The sequence below is a fragment of the Ambystoma mexicanum genome, chromosome 6q (genome assembly GCF_040938575.1).
Source record: "Ambystoma mexicanum isolate Mex_15411 chromosome 6q, UKY_AmexF1_1, whole genome shotgun sequence".
NCBI classification, from domain to species: Eukaryota; Metazoa; Chordata; class Amphibia; order Caudata; family Ambystomatidae; genus Ambystoma; species Ambystoma mexicanum.
The window spans coordinates 645,443,727-645,467,809 of NC_090937.1; the positions used below are offsets into that span (position 1 = coordinate 645,443,727).

The 24,083-nt window shown below is 44.1% G+C and overlaps 1 protein-coding gene across 1 annotated transcript in view; it reads right to left on the reverse strand.

The window, feature by feature from the left end:
• The window catches only part of AFG2A (AFG2 AAA ATPase homolog A), a 2,695,729-nt gene that overhangs the window by 1,366,872 nt on the left and 1,304,774 nt on the right, over positions 1-24,083 (reverse strand). The window contains exon 14 of the mRNA XM_069631126.1: positions 1,399-1,525. Coding sequence (XP_069487227.1) covers positions 1,399-1,525 — 127 coding nt within the window. The remainder of the gene's footprint in view (positions 1-1,398; positions 1,526-24,083) is intronic.

Genomic DNA, 24,083 nt, shown 5'->3' on the forward strand with positions numbered 1-24,083 from the left:
AATTAAATCAAAGCAAAAGCAAACAGGAGATCAAGAGTTTCATTTTGAAGGCAATTTGCAACTTAATATTTTTATGATTATGAACAAGTTGGAATGTCTGAGACTTTACACTCTCAGGAAAAAAAATGTAGCTTTATTATGATGCTTGCTTCTAAAAACTAGTGAATGGAAATAAATGAAGGGCCTTTATATTGTGACACTCTGCTTAGTTTGTCTGGTTCTGAAAACCATTGGCTTGGGATAGATTGGAGCGACAGCAGTGGGAGTCATGCAAGAACAGCCTAATGTGGCCTAGACCAATAGAAACAAACTGGTAAAAACTCTGAATTTTCCTCATCAGACTAGTGTGTTCTGAAGCCCACATAGTACATCTTACATTAGACGTATAACATGCACCTTTTCTAAAGACTATTCGAATTTGGCATTAGTGGCCAGAAAATATTAGCATATGGATTCCAGTATAGAGGTCCCCTCATCTAATCAGAACGCAGTCTATAATCTCTGGTGTTGGCCTCATTGTAAAGATTGTGACTTGAGCAGCAACCTGACAAGAAGAACAGAAACAATTTTTATTCAGCTGTGTAAAGGCAGAGTTGCATGTGCAGTACAAATATCGCTTGAGATAATGATCCTTCCTTCAGTGTGGTTCACTATGCTGTGGTCTGTAAGGCTGTAAGGCTTTAAGATCGATCAGCTGCAGCAGTTTTGACCCTTAATTTGATGCAATTCCAAAATCTCTTTACTGCAGCAATGCCCAGGAACCAGACAGATACAAATCTAGGAAAAATCAAAACCTTGGACAATCAAGTGCTCCTGTTTTGACAGCTATTGGTTTTCCATGGCCTGCACAGCATTTGAAAGCTCCTCTTTGGGATATAGCATGAAATGAAGACTGATAGGTACATACAACATTGTAGCTCTTATCTATGGCTTTAAGAATGAAATTGGTGCACTGCCACCTTTTACCTAAAACCGACAACCAATCCAAACAAAATAGAATCAAAAGGCAGAATCTCTGCAAAAATGATTAAGCACCGATCATTTCCATTTGATAATCAACCTCCATTTTGTGTCCAAGCTGTCCATAATCAATAACATTTTGTGTAGGTGCGCCAGCAATACATAGCAGAGAATGACAGTAAGAACCGCTTCTAAACTTCAAATTGTATGAAAGGCAAGAGCACGCAAAGTAATACATTGAGATATCCGACTATGCTTTGGTTAGTTGTACTTACTGTGACATTAGGCAGCAGCTGCTCAATTATCAATTAATATATTTTCAGCAATACAATGCATCAGCAGGGCATCAAGGCAAGTTCTTGGCTAGCATTAGGCATTCCAGGCTGGCGAGGACATGCATCAGTTTCCACTGGGTCTACATGGCACAGCAATCCTTACCTTATCTATCATATCTGGACGGTTGGTGGCTGCTAAAATGGTCACATCCTTTAACTGTTCGATCCCATCCATTTCTGTCAGCAATTGGGCCAGGACCCTGTCTGCTACATTGCCAGTAGACGAGGAGCTGAAACAGAAAGGTAGAGACCATTATTTCTTTCCACAATACCCTGTGCACCCAATTAGGAAGATAATCCTTCCCTCAATCAAGAGACAGATAAGTAAAATAGCAGGCCACATGATCTATATCCTCTCCATCAACATAGCACTGAACTGTATCACAGATGGCTCGAGGAATACTCTGAGTCTTAGCGATGGATCAAGGGGTTTTATTAGATTTTTCATGGCCCTAAAGATACACCAATCGCTCGTAGCCCAGGCCTCCCTACTCCCCAAATTAGTATATACAGAATATTGACACCTACTGTCCAAGATACGACTTACTCTAGGGGATAACATAAAGGCCAAATGCCTTCTTGGTCTAACCTTCCTCAGGGACTTCCTAGACGGACCCTGCTCTATGCAGTAGTTAATTGTCTAAATAAGGATGGTGGGTTGTGCCCTTCAGAGACTCTACTCGATTATCTCTTCTTTCTATCATGCCAACATACTTCTCTCCTTCTCACTTGCTAATATTCCACACTTACTATTTTCTCCCTTCCCTCCTATGCCTTGCCTTCACCCTTTGATGTTGCTACTCCCTCCACTACTCTTTCTCCCTCCTCCAGACTACTAATACTTCCTCCACAGTACTAATCTATACCCAGACAAGCACTCCCTCATCAACACTACTTCCTCCTCCACCCCAACTTCTACTCAAACGCCATCCTTTCACTAACACAAGCACTTCACATTCCCTCCCAACACTCCCTCTCCACTTTTTCATGGACACTCGGAACACAGTACCACTTGCACTCCCTAACCAATGCCTCATCTGCTCCAAAAGTCACCTGCACACTCCACTCCAATGTCCTCCTCCTGCATGCTGGTTTCTGGGTCTGCTACAACCTCCTCTTCATAGACGTATTTACAACTTACCCGAGGCCTAGGGTGGCAGATTGCCAGAGGAGCTGTATTGTATTGCAGGTCCTCTTCAATTTACTGGTTGTCATTTTTAAAATAAAGCCAATTTTGTTTCTCTGAGTCTGGCTGATCCACAACCCTGAGTAATTTTGATCTGTTAGCAGTCATTCCTCTGCCAAACTTGTATATATGCTTGATATTTACAAAAGCTGTATTGTTATGGTGACTTAAAAAAAAGGAAACACGTACGAAATGCAGCGTGCTTTAGATGTTTATGGATTCAGTCATACAACTCTCACAGACATATATGACAAATATAAAACACTATGGTCATTCTAATCTTCCCAAAATACTCTTTAAAATGCAAAACAGCCAAAACCTCATTGGTTATGTTGGTTCCACTTAACATTATCTTTGGAGTTCTTTACAATCAATACACAAATACGCTGTGTTAAGCAATCACTTTTATATTCAAATACACAACATGCATTGTTTAAACCGTTGCAAAAATGAGGGTGTTCCCTTCAGAAATGTAAAGGTTCAAAATTATGCATCATTTTATAATATTAAATGCATGCCTATGCTTAAGTCAAGCACAGAGTTCCCACAGGCGGCACTAAATTGACGTTCAGAAACGAGCATTCATTCTCCCACCTCAGCCCCGCATTTCAGAGGTCTCTGACCGCCCAGAAGGTGCAAGCATGAAATAGATCATAGAGAAGTTAAAAAAGCAAAGAGGAAATCTGAATGTGCATGTGCATCAAGAAACCTTTGACAGGATACCAACAGCCAGCGAAGGGTGAGAAAGGTACAAACTGTTTCACAGCTGTAAAGGTGTCCCATAAAGTTATCCATTCAGCATCTTTACAGAAGCTGCTCAGTGCTAAGCCCTGCTGGGTTTATCATGCGTCTATGATGGCATTCTGCTGCACGCTCAGTACTACCAGGAGGACCAACTGCAAAGTATATGACGCAACGCATAACTGTGATGTTTATAAGTAATCTTTACATTAATTATGTTTTAAATACAAGGTAGGACTTTTACTGTGTTACAGTACTTCAAACGACAGCAGGACATCTATATCTTTACCCACAAATCTTAAAATGTTCCTATATATTGTACAGTCCAACCAACTCTACAGAGTTAACACACATTTTAAATTACCTTAAACGCAAACTGGCAAGTCCCATAGCCTAAACCACACCCAAAAAGTTAATATTGTGCTGGAACGCCCGATCCACTGCTCAATTTTACTCCCTGAGCATTGGGTATTTTGAACAATGGCACAAACAACAGTGATGTAAACAGTATCTGCCACTTCATTTGTTATAAAAAGGTGCCTGCATTGTGCAGCTACGAGGAATGCTGTTGCTCCTGTGATGAATCCAGTGGCACCATCAAGGATTCCCTGGCGGTGTGCTCCTCCCATGTGGCCAGGGGACGGCAGTTGCTACTTGATCCTGACCCTGGGGGCGGTTTCATGAGGGAGGATCACCTGGGAGGTGACAACTACCAGGGAGACGTTTTGACTCCATTGGCTAAGAAGCAGCATACCACCCCTTCCCATGAGGAAGAACCTCTGATACCTGAGTTTTTAATGGCGTTTTATCATTCCAGTCGGGCCTCCACCTTGGATCCAAACACCCACAAGTCACACATAACATCTGTCGTTGTTGATGTACCTTTATATAACATTCATAAGAAAAACCAAAGAGTTAAAAGTTCCAAGACAGCTATGGACTCCGAATCCAATAACCACCGAGGTACTGAGACGAGGAGGACGACAAGGGAGTTTGAGCAGAGCGAAAGGTGCTCACATTTTAACATGCAGACTAGTTGTTTTTCCAAACCAGCAAAGAGAGGCACATTTAAAGCGGGCAACCGCACTGTCAAGTCGAGCAGTGCAAGAGGAGACGTTGCCGCCCACGCGGAGGCTCAGGAACGTGAGGCACACCAACGGAGCTGGCATAACGGAGAGACCCGCTGGGAGAAGAGGAGAAGTACTGCATGTGAGCAAGAATGGCCGTGGAGATGCTGGGAGTCACACAGGAGCTCCTGGAGCTTGGGCCACTCGACACAACAGCATTCTCCAGCCTGGGCCGAGCAGGAGGGTTGGCACGTGACCGTGCAGCCACGCACAACGCAGGGTTAATGTCCGTAAACTCCAAACTGAAAAGCGGGTGAAGGAATCACACAGCAGAGGCTTGAGCAGCATCTAAGACACTGGAAGGAACCAGTGAATCAGCCCAAAGCAGCTGGGGACCCCGGGGCATGCCGACAAGCGTGCCATCAAGTGATTGAATGCTACAACATTGCTGACTCAGAAAATTGACTAAGGTTGTTTAAATGCAGTCAAGGCAAAGTATCAATTCAGCACCCAATAAGAAGAACGTTTGAATGCAGACAAGGCAAAGTATGAAGGCAAACCCCAAGCAACTATCAATGCATGAGATGCCAAGGTGGGAGAAGATTGTAAAGAGTTGTGAAACGCAATAAGAGTGTCCTGGCAAGCAAATATACGAGGCAAATAAAATTGTACAAAGATTCCTGGCAGGAGGGTATACCAGGTGATCTGAGAAACCTTAAGAAAGGTTCCGGCAGGTGAGTACACTTATTTGTTTAAAATAGAATGTTGCGAGTTCAGTGAAGAGACAAAGGAACTATTTGCTAAAGAGACATTTTGCCAAGTTGATCTAAGAATCCAGGGGAAGGGGAAAAATCTCTGGATCCAAGGGTCTTTACCTTGGGAGAACATCCTTTATGCTTTTGGTTTCGAACACTTTTGGCCAACATCCAACAAAGACATTTCCTTGCACCTTTTGATATTTTGTTTTAGTGTGAGGTTCAGAATAGGACATTGTTAGACACAAGGACGGCTTTCTTTAATAACAGACATCCTGAAACAGACAGACCCTTAGCTTTAGTTTCTAGGTAGGGAAGTTCTCTTTAGAAATAGCGCTAGAGATATATTATCCCAACCCCTTTTATGTTTAAAAACAGGTCTGATTTTGAAAATATGAAAACTTTGTGTCAGGCTTTCATTTTTGGCACCTCACACTTCCCACACATGAATGTTCAGGGTCACCATTATCCATTACTCCACTGTGAGAATGCTCCACCAAGCATTCCAAGAACCTTCTCCAACTGTCTGTACTCTACTGCAACTAGAGAAGTGAGGGGGCAAGAGAAAATATTCTAAGGCAGCATAAAGTGTGTAGACATTGTAACTTGGCTATTGAAATGCTTAGATATTTGATTATTGAATGTTGTTAAGAAAGGAAGAAGGCAATGAATATGGCAAGGGAAATGTGCACGGAATCGCACAGTGAACAACTTTGAATCTAACAACGTGCATACAATACCCAAGACTCGTGTATACTAAAACCCAGGAGTGCAAATAAAGTGAAACAATAATACCAATATATGAAAAGGGATGTGGGGTAAGCACTTAGAACCTCCTTATGACTGAAAGGAAAGTTGTCAAACTCCTTACCCACTATGCTATTACAGATACTGACAGCGCTAAGCCCACGTAGAGGGCAAGCAAGGACAGGATCTGTGAGCTGACACTCTGGATGATACTGAATAAGGAACTTAGAAACAGTACTCACGAGGACCGAAAAGACCACTTGAATGTCAGTAAATTCACAAACCCAGTAGATCAAAAAGGGACCCAGAAGGCTATAACAGCAATGGGTGGAGGATAACTAAATTCATAAGACCCAAGTCAAGGGGCAAGTAGGAATTGTGATTATAGAATAGTGAGGAAAACAAAAGGCATTCACACAGGGACTAGTTACAACAGCACCCCACACCTAATAATCAATGGGAAATAAATGCAGAAGTGCAATGGAAAACATGGAATGGATCCCAATAGAAAGTAAGGATCAGGAGCGGGGAAAATGATATCACAAAAGGAAACCTTTCCCACCCATCCAAGGAGAAAAGGCAGGAAGCTAAATCTAAAAAGGGAAAGACTAATGCATCAAGTTTTTCAGTAGCAAAGGACAGCATCAAAGAAACAGAGAACACAGGCAAATTGGGCTGCATCAAAGGGTAAAGCACAGAGAAAGGCTGCCTGCAGACAGAGGAAGACAGAAAGGGAAATCCAGAAAGCAGAAATCAATTAAGCACATAAATCCGAAATCCAGGGCAGAGGAACAAGAAACAGGAACTAGGAACTAGGCACAAAAGCTAGGAACAAGGCACAAGGGACCAAGGACCAGTCACAACAGAAACACTGCAACAATGACCAGCGCTGGACTGAAGCAAACTGAGGCTTTTAAAGCTGCTTAACGAGCACACCCCTCAGGTGTGCCGCCTGCTGCACCTGCAGCCATAGGTGTTGCCTATCCTCCACCCAACCTTGTCCTGCAAGGGAGGAGGTGAAGCAGTGAGCCAGGCATTCTGGGAAGCATAGTCATTTGATTAAAGTAGCATGCTGGCTGCCAAAAACCTGAATGGATCCGGAAGGGAAGTAACTTGGAAAATAAGGTTTTAGCGCTCCCAATTCATCACAACACTGCAGCATAAGGTTCGGAGGAAATGTCCAGTAGGGAATAAACCCCAAAACATGCCCCCAAGTGGCAGGAACGGGAGCGAAGGGAGCGAGCCGTGACAGTATACCCCCTCCCACGGCCGACTCCAGGCGATCGTCACCCGCACAAAACATCTTCCTTCCATGACAGGAGCGCTTTGTCTTCAGAGGTGGCACTGACGGAAACGATGACCCGCGGGCAAAAGCAGAAGGACTGGAATGAATAGAATCAGGCCGCAGTCTAGAAGAGCCATAGGCAGGTTTTCGGTGAGGAAGAGACTCATGGGTCGAAGAAAGGCATGAAGGACTTGCAGGACCCGAAGCAGTGTTGGAAGGTCCAGGAAGCTCAGACACTGGGAGCGAACACTCATACATCATTGAGGAGGGAGGCAGGCTGGTGCAACATGCTTTAGACAATGGTAGATGCTCTGGTAGCCTCCCTGTCGAGAGCGGACACACAGGAGGTGAGAAAATAGCAGGTTTCAGGAAATGTTCATGTTCAGAAAAAGAAGGTGGCGGCCGAGGTAGAGGTTTGCATCTTCTCCCGTCATCCATCTGGGTAAAGGCCTGTGGTTGAGGGTGACCAAGGTTCGACTGCATCTGTTCCACGCCTTGGGGGCCTGGAAGTCCAATGGGTTGTACAAGGCTGGCACTCCTGGTGTCAGTCATGTAGCCACCTAGTTGCACGTGGGATACAACCACAGGGACGTTTGGCATACCGATAGGAGTGATAGACGCAGTACTTGGTACATCAAGCACACTCGCAGCAGGAGCAATAACAGGCACATCTTGAACTGCAGCAGTCATACCCTTCCTTTGGCTACTTGCACCCGACTGGTCCTGCAGCTGGGGGGCCGTGCCTGTCCCCTCCCTCAGGCTCATGTGGGATCCGGCAACAAGAAAGCTGTCAAGCGGTTGATCCAAACCGGCCCCCAAATGCGAACCACCCAGCCCGCTATCCTGGTCGGCTACTTGTTCTGTGACTGGGCCATGGCGGATGGTATCCGTCTCCCTCTCGTAACACTCCAGGCAAGTCCAATGGCCTCGCATGCAAAGCCCTCCTGAGTCGTGATCCAGCTTGATGTTTCTGAAGAGAGAGCTGGCAGAAGTCTCAGACTCAGATGTTGCATATTCGGGAGGCGCTGATGCTACAGTCAAGCAGTTGGGAGAATCAACTTGTGTAAAAAGGCAGGCATTCTGGTGATCCCCCTGAAGCATAAGAAGGGCAGGCTGGACGTTCATCCGTAAGAAATGGTTGGGATTCAGGAGGTAACTCTGAAGTAGAAGAATATGCAACATGATCAGACAGAGTAGACAGGTGCACCTCCGATATTGGCAGCGAGGCTGAGCAGGATACAGGTCTCTCATGAACTGAAGCCAAACTAGCAGTAGGCTCTGGGACTGAAGACATGCACTCAGGATGTGCTACTGGAGGCTCCATGGCTGAAGGATAACCCGCTGGATGAGTCACTGTAGCCGAAAACAGGCATGCCAGAGGAAATTCTGAGGCTGAGGGCATGCAAGCTGGAGCCGTCTCGTTAGCTGAAGACAAACTTGTCAAGGTCTTTGGCTCTGACCACGTACATGGTGAAGGCTCTTGAGTGACTGGCAGACATAGCAATTGTTCATTGATTGAAGACACGTGTGTCAACGATGACTGTAGAGCCGTGGACTGGATAATCGAAGAGTCAATGGTTGTAGGAGGATAGACTGAAGTCCCAGAAGTCGACAGACACATTTGTGGCTCAGGAATGGAAAGCACCTTTAGGGCGGTTGACTCCTTGGAACCAGTAACCAAAGACTGAGCTGTACCCATGCCGTCCCTCTCCTTAGTGGATGACACAGAGTCTCTTCCTTTGTAGAAGTCAAAATCAACCAGAGGAATCACCATAGTAAAGTCTCTGTTAATCAGGATTTCGTCAAATGTCCATTCCTCTGTCTTAGCTTCTGAAAGTGGCATATTAACAATCAACAGTTCAGGAATCGCCTGCCGGGTCTTTGGTTCAGTATACTGTGGAATGAGTCCATCAAAACAAGAATTCTGTACTGTCTTTGACTGTTCGTTGTGACAAAAATTGGCAGGAGGAGGAGCGAACACAGAGGTAGCATCGTTTTCCACATCAGCTTGAATGTCTACTTCAGTCTCAGCAGCTAGATCAAGGGCAGAACCTAAGCCTACAGTAGTGACTGATTCTGTGTATGCAACCATTGTGGATTGTGTCTGGAAATCAGAAGCACGTATGTGTTCAAGCTCAGAATTATGACAAACTGCTACACAGGAAATCTTAGGTAAAGGAGTGGCTTGTAAATCTTCAGCTAACAGCAATTCCTGACAAACGGTAGAACAATTGTCAGAACCTGTGCCCTGAATAAGTGCTGTGCTAGAAAAAAGACTTTCACTCCGAATAGATTTTACATATTGACAAGTATCATGACCTACAGAAATCTCCTCACTCAGGGACTGAACAGTATTCACTTCATCAACGGATAAAGTTTGAGGTGTATTCAGAAAAGACTGTAAGGTTTTATTCTCCTCTAGTAAAGTAATGTATTCTTGTTTTAACTCCTCAAATTCAGCTTTTAGCATGCCCCACCTTAACTGTACATCCCTATCAGTAGGCACAGGGGAAGGCATGGTGGCATCAGGGCTGGATCCTGCCCTAGCCATCCGGATGTGCACTGATTGTACATTGTCATTTACTGCTTGCAGGTCTTGTGATCTATACTCTCTCTTACCGACTTGGTCTGTGTTTCCCTTAAGCAGACTATTGACATCAGACCTCTTGGCATTAGGGACTACAGTAAGTACTTGTGCAGAGGAGTAAGCTGTAGACTGAGGGCTGAAAACAGAAGATATGCAAGGAACCCCTCCATTCTTTATGTTTGAATCATGAAACTGTTCAATCTGAGATAAAGCACAACCGGAATCATGGGGTTCAACAATAGAGGTACTCGTGTGTAATAAATCTAGCAGTGTGTTGTTTTCCACTGCTAAGGCTTGTGCGGACATAGAATCTGGATCAAAATTAAAGACAGAACTAGGATCAGGCAATGTACGATGGGCCATCCTGTGGGAAAAATACTTTGCACGTAAATACCCATTTGTGACAAGGAGTTCATTTAAGTCAGGATCCGTGATTTGATTGTCACAGGTAAAAGTAAGGGAAGCTTTCTGTACAAACTTTTTAGTGGCCTTGCTGCCTTTCTTTCTTAAACTGGCCATATTCAAACGGGAATAACGGCTGGTCATTCTGTTAAGAAAGGAAGAAGCTGACACTCTGGATGATACTGAATAAGGAACTTAGAAACAGTACTCACGAGGACCGGAAAGACCACTTGAATGTCAGTAAATTCACGAACCCAGTAGATCAAACAGGGACCCAGAAGGCTATAACAGCAATGGGTGGAGGATAACTAAATTCATAAGACCCAAGTCAAGGGGCAAGTAGGAATTGTGATTATAGAATAGTGAGGAATGAGACTGCAATGCGAAATGTGAAATTCCTTGGAAGCCACAGCCAAGCCTGCCAATACGGTGCAGGGAAGAGATTCAGTAAAACATTGTCATGGTTAATCAGGATATAGAGGCAAAGAAACACAATTCAAACGATTATTGATGATGGCGGGGAGGCCTACCTCTCTAATAAGGACCTCACAAGTGTATTGCTACAATTTTATGTGGGCCTGTATCTGTCTAAACTCATTCAATCCAAAGAACGAATTGAACATCTCCTAAACAAAATAAGGCACTATTATTTAACTTGGGAGCAGATGGAGGCACTTGTGTTGCCTATTACGGGACATGAAATCAGACTAAACATTCAAAAAATGTCTTGCGGCAAAGCACCTGGTCCAACAAACTTATCAAATGTTTTGTGGAAAACTGGCCCCTAAATTACTTAATGTCTATCAGGAGTCATTTGATCAAGGCCAATTGCCGGTAACAATGCGCAAGGCAATTATCGCTTTGATCCTTAACCAAGATGCAAATGCTCATCATACTAGCCAATATCCTTAACCAACTTTGACAATAAAATTCTAGCTAGGATCCTTGCTGGTCGACTATTACTGTTAATGCTGCACCATGTGAAAGACGATCAAGCAGGATTTATTCCAGAAAGGTTGGTCTCCTTCAGGCAAGGAGAGTATTTGGTACAGCAGTTTTACTAGATGTCGAAAAGGCATTCAATTCTATCCTTCCTTTTTGCAACCCTTGGCAAAATTGGACTGATCCGACTTTCATCAAACTGATAGAGCTAATTCTCTGATCGACCAAAAGCAAGAATCCTAGTGAATGGACAAATGCCACGGCCGATCTCCTTGCACAGATGTACGAGGCAGGGTCGTCCTGAGACCCCACTACTTTTTTCTATTGCCACAGAGCTCTTGGCCACCTGGATTAGGGAGGCCCATCTGCATAGAGGGTTACAATTGTATACACACAAACTAGTTGTATGGATATACGCGGATGACATATTATTCATGAAAAACCTAGAGAAAATCTTAACCCGGTTATGCAGGACATCGAGGTCTATGGCCAATCATGTGGTCTACGAATTAACGTCTTCAAATCAACACTGTTTCCCCTTCTGGAGAAGGTTGTGACAATTTAAAGTGGGAGCCATACCACACAAGGTACTTCAGTACTGAAATAGCTATGGACAAACATATTTTATAGGTGGAAAACTATGGCCCAGTATTAATAACACTGAAGTGGGAAATATGGAAGTGGGGAAATCTACCTCAAGCACACATAGGGAGGAGATCCCTGGTCAAAATGGCACTTTTCTAAATTCCTTTATTTGTATGCTAATGTGCCATTAATTCTACCTAATATATTTTTGCAGTTAAGAAGTACTTTCTTATTTGTAATTTGGGCTGGGAAATCCACCAGGGTCGCATGGACTTCACTCATTCTCCCAAATGAACTTGGAGGTCTGGCTATGCCGGACTTCGAAATATAAAGTTTGGCAGTTCAGGTGCAATACTTGGCATTCTGGTACAAATCAACTCTCAAGCATCCACAAGTGCAGGTGGGGCGAAAATTGGCTGCCCCAGCATTACTGTGCTCTATAGTGTTAGGCTAAATTAATTCAGCGCCACACATGGTAAATGTTGTCACGCGTACAATAGCCTTGTGGAAGAGGCTTGCCAAATTACTTAATATTGAAAGGTTATTTTCAATATCCTTTCCATTCATATTTCAGAGTCTCTTAACCATCAATACTGAGACTAAGAAACACATAAGAGATGTTATCATGTCTCTTTAAAGCAAGATATCCAATCCACTGCGACAAGTGACATAACCTTTAGTCCACGAGTAACAAAGAGAGAGAGATGCACAGGCATGAGAGGGCCACGAGCTGTGTAGCACCTGAGGCGAGAGGGAGACGTGCAGACGCAGGCACAGGAAGGCCCCTAAACTGCGTAACACCTTGAGAGAGAGAAGGTGGAGTAAGCGGAAGCCAGCAAGTTTGAAACATGCACGAAAGTGAAGAACGGGACGTGACGCCAGAGCCACGGCAAGTCCCAGTAACAGGAAGCGAAGAGGGCAAGTCACCAGAAGAAGGTGGTGGCGAGACAATGAGGGATCCATGGTCGACAGCCGGTCCACAAACTATCGCAGACACCACCAGAAGAGTATTAGTGGCAGGGTGTCCAGTCAGGTATTGAGAGACCAACCGAGAGCCTGTAAACAGGAAGAAGACAGCGGCGAAGGGTAGCCGAAGTCGGTGTGGGACAAGAAAGGTGGTCCCAGCAGAACAGGGCCCCTAAAAGGTACTCTTTCACTGTAGACGTAATGGGAGGCTCAGAGGGAATCATTATAGCGCACAAACAGCTTGTCTCAGCGGAAGTCAAGAGGCAAAATAAAACCCTGTGATACCAGATGACAAATTACTAATAATCTAAAAATTGAAAGAAAAGAACAGTGGATAACAATAGCCTGGGAGAAGGGGAAAGAAACTCCATATCCTGTGAAAGGAGGACATTATATAACAGATGATGACCCAGAGTTCAGAGGAACTATTCAATTGAAATATCTACAAAGCCAAGTAAACCAGAATAACTTAGGCTATAACTACGGTGGAGAATCCTGTGGATCCCCCACTAAAGCCCTGCCTAAAGTATCCTCCCAGGTGGCCACGAGAGTGCAGATGCTTCCTGATTCCATTCCTGGGGGTGGTGTACTGTGGCAGGATCACCTGGGTTGAGATAAGGCCCAAGGTGGTGGCATGATTTCACAGGATGAGGCACAGTATTTTTCCGTGGAAAGGGGCACTTCTGTTACAGGGTTAAAGGAGGAATTGGCATACAGTCAATTTGAAATATTCCAACCTCCTGATAAATATATGGAGGAAAAACTCCCAGCGTATAACCCAACAAAGTGTCATATTGGAAAAAACAGTCTTTCATCCCTAAAACTATATATCCCCCCAGAGACCAAAAATATACCAAAAGGGATGATGGAAATGTGGCAGTTACTATTCCAATTACCTCTTAAAAGGCTAAGTCTTACAATTCCCCTTCTAAAAACATTGAGAGAAGTGAAATTGTTGCTAAAACCATCAAGGCAGTAGGGAAACCAAAATTCCTTTAAAGGAACTAGGTGTCCCAGTACCCCTTGGGTACTGTGACGAAGAAGAGGGCTAAAGTGGCATGCAGAAGTAGAGAACAGGCAGGCAAGCCTAATAGCCTAAGGCAAGGTCAGCCAATCAAGAGTGATGGTCTGCACCTAAAACCAATTAACTCACCTTAGGGGCATAGAAGGCTGCTGCAGGGGGCAGTCACAGAAAGAAGCTGGAGTAGGAGCTGGCAGGTTGGTACAAGCATTAGGAGAAGAAACAGAACTGGAGACTGGCAGTTCACAAGGAAGTGTGACCACGGAAGGGACACCGGAGCAAAGAACAAGCAGAGGTCACCCGCTGGCTCTGAGTTGGTCCTGTGCTCACAAATCCTGTCTGGCTGTGGCTGCACTGGGAGAGACTAGAGAAAGCTGTCAATCTTTCCAGATGCGCCACATTGTCGTTAATGCAGAGCTGAAGTGCTGTAAACTGGAGCGAGGAAGACTCTCCTTTAATAAGGCCCGATCTGAAACACCCACACTGAGGAGAGGTGTGGATCCAGAGAGTGCCTGTGGTAGCAGTAGCAGAGTAAAAGATGTTGAGAAGCCGAAGCAGCCCACAGCCGCTGTAAGACTGGAACCGGTAAATGAAGGACCGTACTCAAGAGCAGTAGAAACTCGTTACTGGTAACTAACCCGCTGAAATTCGTTAGTGGAGAAGGTAAAGCGAATGAACTCATTCATAGTGGTGGGAAGTCATTTCCAGCAAAGGTAAATGTATCACACGCTTATCCTGCAATAATTGAAGTGCTTGTGTGTGAAGAAAGTCTTTCTTTTCCCATTGTTAACATAAAATCATTGACCTGAGAAGTCGCGTGCCTCCTATTAAGAGGGAGAACAGTAGCGGTAATTATCCCATAAGCAGTAGCAGACTTTCCCATTCAGTAACAAGAAAACCTCACTTCAAAGGGGCCGCGTATGAAATATTTTGTTTCCCAATAATTGTTAAAGATTAATGCGGTCTTCGTAAAAGGGAATGCAAGTAGCAAGTTGAAGTTTACCACCAGGAAGCAATTGTGTGTGTCTAAATTTGAGTTTGAAGGGTTTCTTAACTCTTTTAACATCCTACATTTAAGTGTTGCAGAAGTTGTTGAACTCAGAAGTAGAACAAGCTTTGTCCAAGCCAGTATACAGAACCTTCCAAAGAGGAAACCAGCCAATGTACGAACTGAAGCCTGTTTTGAAGTTGTTGAAGCTAAAACTACCCCAGAGTCCTCTGATTCAAGGGTGACAAAGTTATATAACACTGGGAGAGTGGCATTGCAACTTTGGGGTAAACCCTGGAGACACTGAGATGCCTATGAAGTTGGGTAAGGGAGCAGGGTGCTTGTAATAACAAATAATGATGCATGCTTGAAGCCGACACGGTGGCAGTTTGAAGCTGTAGCAGATTATGTGGTAACCACCAGACTCAAGAGGAAAGGCAAGGAGACTGCCCTTTCATCTAGGAGTGGAGTGCCAACCTGTAGAGGTCAAGGAATCTTGTTCAAGTTGCCCAAAAACAGTTCCACAATATCAAGTTGTAGCAGCAGAAGTTGAACTGTGGTTGTCCTGGATTTTGTCAGAGCTGTCACAAGTTGAAGGTGCCGTAGAAGCCTTGCCATCTGTAAGGCAGAGAAGCCTGCTCTCACAGTAACACAGAGAAAATTATGTTCTCATAAGGAGAGCAACTTCCTTGAAAGAAGCATCCTGACAAATTGCATACAAGATGCTACAGAAAGTAAAGCTGTTATTGAAGTGGAAGTGGTATTTTTATTTATCCAGGATTACCATTGATGCTGTTTCTTTGTGGAAATTGGAAAAGGGAGCTTTTCATCCAGAGAAGACGACACTGGTACTTGTGGACTTTTGTTTGAGTGACTCTTTATTTCTTTTGAACTTTTCAAGAACTTATCTGAGACTTTGTTTTTCTTAGAAGAAATTGACTTTGAACATTTCATGGGGAGCAGAATCTGCCCAGAAGAAGTAGAAGTCAACCAAGACTTTACATGCTTGGTGATCTTTTATTTATGTTGTTGTTGCTTTAATTTGATTGTTTTTGTTTAGTGTGAGGGTTAGTTGTGTGTGTGGTAGGAGGTGTTGCCTTGGATCTTAGAATAGGTAGGGAATCCCCTGGTAGAGTAGTTTTAGTTGAGGTTTATTAATCGCTTCTTTTCCAAATAAAATGTTAAACCTTGAGAAAACTAAGTTGAGATGTGAGCCTCACATTACTGACTTCTCACACTACACAGGATAGCAGAGCCTATAAGGGAAATAATAATTTCTAAAGATACGTTGAAATCAGCAGTCAAAAAAATATATCTTACAAAAGATCGACAAGAAGTCCCAAAGAGGGGAGAAAAAGCAATAGTTCATCGCAAGAGTTACAGAGCCTGATTCAAGAAATCACAAGAGACTATTTGAAGATTAGTTATTAAGGAGAATCTTGCAGACTGGTACTGGAAGTACCTCAGGAGAAGGGAGTCATTCTTCTGACACAAGTAAATCTTTATGGCGGTAGGTTCAGCTAAGGGTAGTTTTGGACTGCAGACTTATTTCTTTGTACATTTATGACTGAATGACAAGCACCTTAGTTAAGAACATAGGCAGGGATCACCCATAATGATTGGGAAAGGAAGGCCTTCTACTTTACTTTATAAATAAGTGTGAAGTATGTCCTCAGAGTGTCAGCGTCCATCTTCTGACTTGTCACACCACCTTCTCACCTCTCTTCCCTCATGTTTCTCCTGTGTCCCTCCGATGTGTGTCTCTCTCTCTCTCTCTGCAATCTACCTCCACCCTCCGATCTTACTCTCTCCTACTACTTTTGTCTCTCGCCTCTCCACAAATTACCACTCTCCCTCTTTACACCACTATCATCTCATCCTCCACACCACTACCACTCGTCCCCTCCACACCACTACGGTTCTCCCCTCTACACACTCCTACAACTCTCCCCTCTTCACATCACTACTACTCAGCCACTCTCCTTTCACTACCACAGTCATCTTCCACTTACATGTCTAGTCTTTCACTAACACTCTCACTCATCCACAAAACAATACCACTTTTTCGTACCAACCAACACCTCGCCTTTTCAGCAAACCAGTTCTGAAATTCCTATCCACCATTCTTCATCCTTCTGGTCTCTTGATCTAACACCTTGTTCTCATCCATTCTTCCTCTTCCTCCTCTTACCTCAACGAACAACCCACAGGAAACCTTCCCGTTTCCTTTCCTCAGTTTTGTCCTTCCCTCCTTGACCGATTGGGCATCTCCCTCTGGTTCCCTGGGCCAACCTTGCCTGCTCTTTACCTCCCGAGAGGTATTATAGACAAGAAAACCTGAAAAAGGGGTTAAGCCCTGACCCTTTCTGCGTGTAGCCAGTGCTGGTGAGTGTCTTGATGTGTCCTGCGGGAGGCTCTGGTGAGCCGTTGTATTGCAGATGATCTGCTGGGAATTCTGGTATCTCCAGTTGCCTGAAATGATAAGAATGAGGCTGGTCAGCTTCTTCATGTTTAACCCCCTCATGTATGGGGTGATTATGAGTGATACTGCCCACGCACATATACGCAAATAGGGGGAGGACAGCAAATGGAGCCTTCCCAGCTGGCACCTTCGCACTCCGGGGCAGAAATGGCTCTTGCTTGCAACCTGGTAGGCCTCAGAACCCCAGGGTGAGAGGAGTCCCAACCCCCCTTGTGACCAGATCAGAATATTGTTCTTGCTGCAATATTTGTAGAAATGACAGTGATTGTACAGTGAGTTTTCTCAATATGGCACAAGTCAATTTTTCTCGAAAAGGCACTGGGGCCACTGGTGACCTTAGCAACGAGCACTTCTTTAACTAAACACACAGTGGATTGCAGAAGCAAAAGCACTGTGTGTGAAGCTCACTAATGTCAATATGTTTGCACTGCATGAAAAAAATGGCAGTGGCATGGTCCTTTAGAAACATCAGTTATGGGGAGAGGGGCACACTGGGCACACTAACTCTGAACTCCAGTGCAGCCAGCACTCATCTCTGAATCCAGTGAACAAATGAATCTTCCAGTGAAAAAACGTGAACAAATATTTGGGAAATATTCCAGCAGAACTGATTGGATAAACATAATTACTATCAGCGTAACAAATTGGAAACATGTCATTGGATTGTACTATATGCAGACACCTTTCTGTCCAATCAAAGCTAACTTTTATTTAAGTTCATCAACTCTAATATCTGTTTTCACTACTGAATATGATAAACCTAGTAAACTCAGCATGGGGAAACTAAGAAAATCACAGGCAGCCATGTGCAAAGCTGTGAAGCTGAAAACGCTGCAAAACACCTGCCATCCACAACTCAGTGAAAGACACTTTAAACATACTTTGCAGTGTCTGACAAGTTAGTGTCAACACCGCATCCATCATATGGTCCACCTGAGAGCAGGATTGCCAGTACCCGCCCTGAACTATTCCTGAACCCCACAAGAGAGAAACTATTTGGGAACTACGGGGTACCCAAGAAATACAGTATTCAAGACTGCATTTCCCAAGACGTATCATGCTTAGAAATCGAAAACCTGGAGTGGATTCTGGAATGTCTTCCAGTGATTCAGAAACAGATATGCTATGGAGAAACACTAGCACATTCAGAATGGCCCCTTAGCCAAAAGGCGAGGATCCTTGAAGAGAAAAACCTAACTTATCCCAACCCCCACCCCCAGTGGTAGTCCTTGTGAAAGAGAAGTTTTCTCCCATCCTGACTCTGCATCATTTAAGAGAAATACTTTGGTGCCCCTGTCCGAAAAGAAAAACTATTTTGCACCGGTGGGAACTTACTAGAGGGTTTCCTGTCCTTTGTGATGAATACTACAAGCACATAAAAAAGAACTTCTGTGCAGGGGGGCAGCCAGGAAGCAAGGCGGGAGCAGAGCAGAAGGCAAACCCCAGTTATTGCACGAGAAACAGACTGAAAGAAATCCAAAATGGCATCAAACCTTTTAAAGACTTTGCTCCCCTGGCTTGGAATAAGAAGATAGTTATCCAATACATACAGAAGTTTGCCTCAGCCAATGGGAGAACAGTAAGGCTAAGATCCATATACCTTTTTCTCTGAGCTGGGGGCTAAGGGATGGCATTTACGGAGAAAGCTGGGGAGCTCCAGAGAAGGTGAACACCTGAGCCCATAAACGGGGTGTGCTCCAGTGAGGGGAGGAAGAACCCCTTGAAGCTAAGAAGAGAGGTGTGCTCCAGTAAAAGGGAGAAGATCCTCCGGAACCACAAACAAGTGTTGTGCACCTGTAAGGAAGAGGTGAGCCCCTGGGTCCCCAGAGGACGGCTGTGCTCCAGTGAAGGGGCGGAAAGTCATGTGAGCCCAGAAGGGGTGTATGCTTCAGTGAGGGGGGAAGCAGGGGTGAAGTGTCCCTTGCACCCAAGAGGAGAGGTGTGCTCCAGTGAGGGGGAGGAGAGACCCTTTAACATCAGAAGAGGAGTGTGCTCCAGTGAAGGGGAGAAGATCCTACTGAACCACAAAAGAGTGGGGTGCACCTTTAAGGAAGAAGTGAGTCCCTGGGACCCCACGGTCTGTGCACCCTAGAGCCCAGAGGGGTGTGCTCCTGTGCGGGGTGAGAGGAAAGAGTCCCTTGCACCCAAGAGGAGGGGTGTGCTCCAGTGAGGGGGCGGAGAGCCCTGTGAGCCCAGAAGAGGGCTATGCTACAGCAAAGAGGGAGAAAGAAAAAGTGACTGATTCCTAGGAGAGGATATGTGGACCAGAGAGGGAGAGTCCTTTGGCCCTGGAGGAGAGGATTAACAGAGAGAACGAGCACCCCCAAGAAGGTGAGGACATTTGGAAACACTTGGCAAAGGGAGGAAGTTCTAGCATGCCAAGAAAGGTGGAGGAGCCTAGTGGCCACCAGAAGAATAGTAGGAACTGAGTTCTGGAAATCACTAAGCAGATCATCCAGTCTAGAACATTTTGTATGTTTCTTATTTTGCTGCCATCCTTCATCTATAATCCTGCTTCCAAGGACTAGATTTCCCAAGAACCTTTATGTTACATCCTTCATGAAACAAATTTCATGCCATGGTCTTATGTTTTACTTTTGATTAATAAAACCCTTTAACCTTATTCCAGTGTCAGCAGCTGTGTGTACTCTTGACCTTGTGACAAGTGTCAGTTTAGAAAGTCACATCTTTTGCACATATACAGACATTGGGGGCACTTCTCTCAAATGTATGCAACCCATAGTTATAGGTTTAAATCCTGGTAGTGATTTTAGGCCCTTTATCCTTCTGAGGGTGATAAAAAGGAGTAGCATTACGTTGGTCAGTAATAATACTTATTACTACATCGCATGTAAGTGGTATGAATTAAGCATGAAGCGATATATAAGAAAGTTATGTTTTTCTATTAACTAAACTGCTATGAGCCTGCGAGACTGTTGTGCAATGCTGTGTAAATGAATAGCACTCTTTAGTTTTATTCTATGAATCATTAAAAATATAGCCTTTTCTACTGTTAATTCTATTATTTACTAACTACCAAGCTGCCTAATGTACACTTTATTTCCCAATGGCACAGCTATCGCAGGTTCTTCTGTATATCTTAACATGTCAATATTGAAATGAGGATTCACTAACCACAGACTTTTTTGGAGGATTTGAGAAGGATTCTGTATTCATTTTCAGTTAAATTACCTATCAACCATCATTTTCTCTCTGTGCGCCTCCAAAAAGTCCTTCATCCCCATGCCTATGCCTGGGGAACCTTTGCAGTTGCCTCGTTACGAGATGGGTTGGTGAGAGTAATTTCACAGACATGAATGGGTGCAAACTGGGTTGATTGAGGAGAGGGATTTGTCAAACCCCCTCTAACTCAAAATATATAATGTATTAAAATAGACACTGTTTCTATGGGCAACGTCTAACAGAATAACAAAACTGCAAAGATGCTCCTAATGCAGAAAACAAGTCATTTTCAGATGCATTGTTTAGAAATAGGTAACCTTGAGAAAACTGCACCTGTCCCTGCGATGCAACCAAAATCCCTGATGGACACTCCAACCGCAAGCCTGGTACATAGATGAACTCTGTGATTGTAGTTCATGATCCTTTTGCAGTGTAACTGTATTCAGCTATCCCACAGTAAGTGCACAAGCCACACTGTTTACTGCCAGGAGCGAGACAAGATTTCTGGTAGGCTTGAATGCTTTTTCATTGCAAGTGGTTAAATGGCATCGGTGTGAGTTTTATCAGTCTTGACAGGCCTTCTTGTGTAGCTTTGTTCTTAAACAACAAAAATGTAAATTTTGTGTGTAGTAGGTTATGGTGATGATTAATACAACATTGTTTATTATGTCACTTCTGTTAATTACATTTTTCCGCTGTGGTCTGGATCCTAGGGTTAAACCAGACTTCAGGCTCATCTCTGGCCTGACTCTCCCTAATTTTTTGGCTTGCTGACCTCTATTACAGACACCACTTAGTTAAGTTTCTTTGAGCCCATTCTCTGTTGGCTGATCTGACTTAGTTCACTTGCTCTTAACGCACACAGCCCTATGAATATGATGACTTTTATCCATATATAGTCTCCAGGCATCTCTTAAAATAATACTTTGTAATGCAGAATTATCAGTCACTAAGATCTTTCCATTATGTGACTCGTGGCAGGTCGGAAGAAGGAGTCCGACTCATTAAGGACATTATGAATCTCTGTTTAATGCAATTATATAAAAAGGCCTAACTTTCCCTATTGCTAAAGGAGTCACCCTGCCTATTTAAAGGAACTAAGGGTGCTTGTCTGTCGTCAAGAAGTCCCAAAGTAAAATGTCCTCGTTCCAAACCTAACTCTACCTGACCCTACCACTAGTTTAACCAACTTAAACTCAGTCAACAGAAGGTCTTTTTTCCCAAGGACTTCTCGTAGATCCTGAGAGTCTCTGTATGGAAATGACTTTCTTATACTTGAGTTTCTTTATACCAACTTCTTTGGAAAACTGTGGCTATCTCCTCCATTAGCTCTTGTAGCTCTGGTAACACACGTCTGGGCTTGGCGCTCTCTTTAAGCTTATGCTACTTACAGCCTGTTTTTGTATCCTTGGCCCTTTTGCGTGGGACTTGAGCCACTTTTAGATTTCCCCACTCCTGTGTTCTTTCTTTTATACTCTTTCTTCTAGGCACTGGTTCTCGTGAGTCATATCTCATATTCCTTAGAAGCTCTGCTGGGGCTTGGCTTTAATCAGTCTTTGTCTCTTTGCTCATAAGACCTTTTCCCTTCTTCCCAGGGTAATTGTCTACAGTCCCTCGTTATTCTTCTCACAGGGTTGTTACTTGCTTTATGAGCTTTTCCCATTGGAAATCAGACATTTTTTTTCGCATCTCGTCTTTACAACTGGGACGAGCTGCACTCTTCATATGCTCTTGCATTCCTCGTATCTCGTCTTTATGACTGGGACGAGTTGTAGTCTTCATAAACTCTAGCCCTGGATGCCTACCACTTTTCCTGTTCTCCCCGATCCCTTCATCTGCGTCGGGGTACGTTGTAGGGCTCGGCATGCGCTCAGGTATTCTTCTCCATTGTCGCTTCTCTCATTCTGTTTTTTCAGCGGCATATTGTTCTCGGCTTCCCATCGGGCTGCAGCCGTCAAAGTACCTGGGTGATAGGGAGCCTCTCGTGCTGGTCTGAGTGTCGTTCAGCAGGCGTCTCACCCACCACGAGACGATCGTGGTCACAATACCACCAGCTCCTGGATACCTCTTTCTGTTAGTGCAGCGGTTTCCCTGTTGCCATTCTCCCTGGTGTCTCACTGTGGCATTCCTTGCTGACTCCAAAGTCACAGGCTCTGCAGCTTGGCTCTACTCCTCTCTAAGGTGCAATCATGTCAGGGGGATTCCTCTGCGTACCATACTCTCTCTTCCTCCTTCCTCCACTCATCTTAGTTAAATATAGGTCTCATCTTAAAGGGACATTGTGCCTCATCACAAGTTGGGCGCCATTACCGCTGCATTTAAGGGCTTGCCCTATTATGGGTTGGGTGGAAAGCTTTTTGCTGGAGGTAAAAATCCTGCTTTCCGGTTTGGGCACTATTAGCGCAGCGCTAATAGTGCCATGAAATGAGGAATGTGCAATAATGGCTCAACCGCTACTCCTGATCCAGAGATATTTGCGCTGGTGGTATCCCGGCAGTATTACCACCGGGATACCACCAGACACGTGATCAGGCCCCTTGTCTTTTCTTCTTTCCGATAGATTCACTTCAGCATTGCCTGCAGCCAATATAAAGATGTTCCATTCTTCTTCTCAGCAGGCAGTCCATTATACACGGATACATTGGGCAATCTAGGGAGTTTTCCAATAGGAATGGAGTCCTTGTCCCATAAGGGGAGTCACTCCCCATGAGGTCCCACTTCCCCATACCCCTAGGGAGGGTATCACGGAATGGGACCACCTCCCCAGCCTTAAAGGGGTGGCTCCACTTGGGGAAAAGGGGAGAATACAACAGGAATATCAAAATAATGTGCTAGAGTAAATATTTGATGTTTGCAAATGCAATACAACACTTCAATACCTTCCCTCCTCCTCAAGATTCCTTTAGTTCTCAGGGGGTTTGCTCTTGCCCCCATGAAAGGAGTCAATTCCTCTTTGTATTTTACAATGTACGGCTGTTTAACACTATGGTGAAAATCCCAACCCATAGAAGCCATTTTATGTTTGCAAAGCCTTTTTCTTTTTTTTATGATGTTTTCTTCCAAGGTATCCTCTCTTTCTTACATTTTTTGAAGATTGAGTTGAGAATGTGGCAATGATCGCTGGGCTCCACAAGGCCTAAATATTAACTTTTTTGCAATCCTTCAAGTTTCTTTTCATTTGTCAAGTAAACCGAGTATCACAAAATTCCTCCTAGCATTTGTCGATAAGGTGTCCTTCATTTGGAGGGGTGGTATTTGATGGTTCACCGCGCAGGGTTCTTTGGACGTATTATGACAGCACTTAGGAGGAATTCAGCATGGAGAACTTTATTAAAAAATCTGAAAACCTGGTGTTTCGTAATTGCTATTAAGATGCACAAGTAATTTATTAAATTTGTTTTACTTCTCAACGATTGGGTTATATTTATCTTACACCTACACTTCTTGCTTCCATTGCTTTTTGTTATAGTCACTAACTGCAATTCCTGCAGAACATTTCTTATTATGGCTAACAATTCTGAATATTTAGCATATTGGAGGATTCTTTTATCCTCCGGTCCCCTTTTTGGACATTTTTCGGTGGCATATTAAAGTGTCATACAGATCAGTGCTAATCAAATTAAAACAGCAGTAGACAACTATTAGCCATGTTAGACTAGCCCCTCTTTAGTTTGCGTCTCATATTCCTGGACCATTTAAAGTTATGTGCATCTATGGTGTGATATCATCATGCAAGGATATAATGATTCTTCTCCCCATAATATTCATGGTTGCATTGCCCAGCTTTGTCCACAGAAGCTGTGCCTCAACAAAGACTTGATTGTAGTATAGAAAGGCCACGCTAGAAGGCA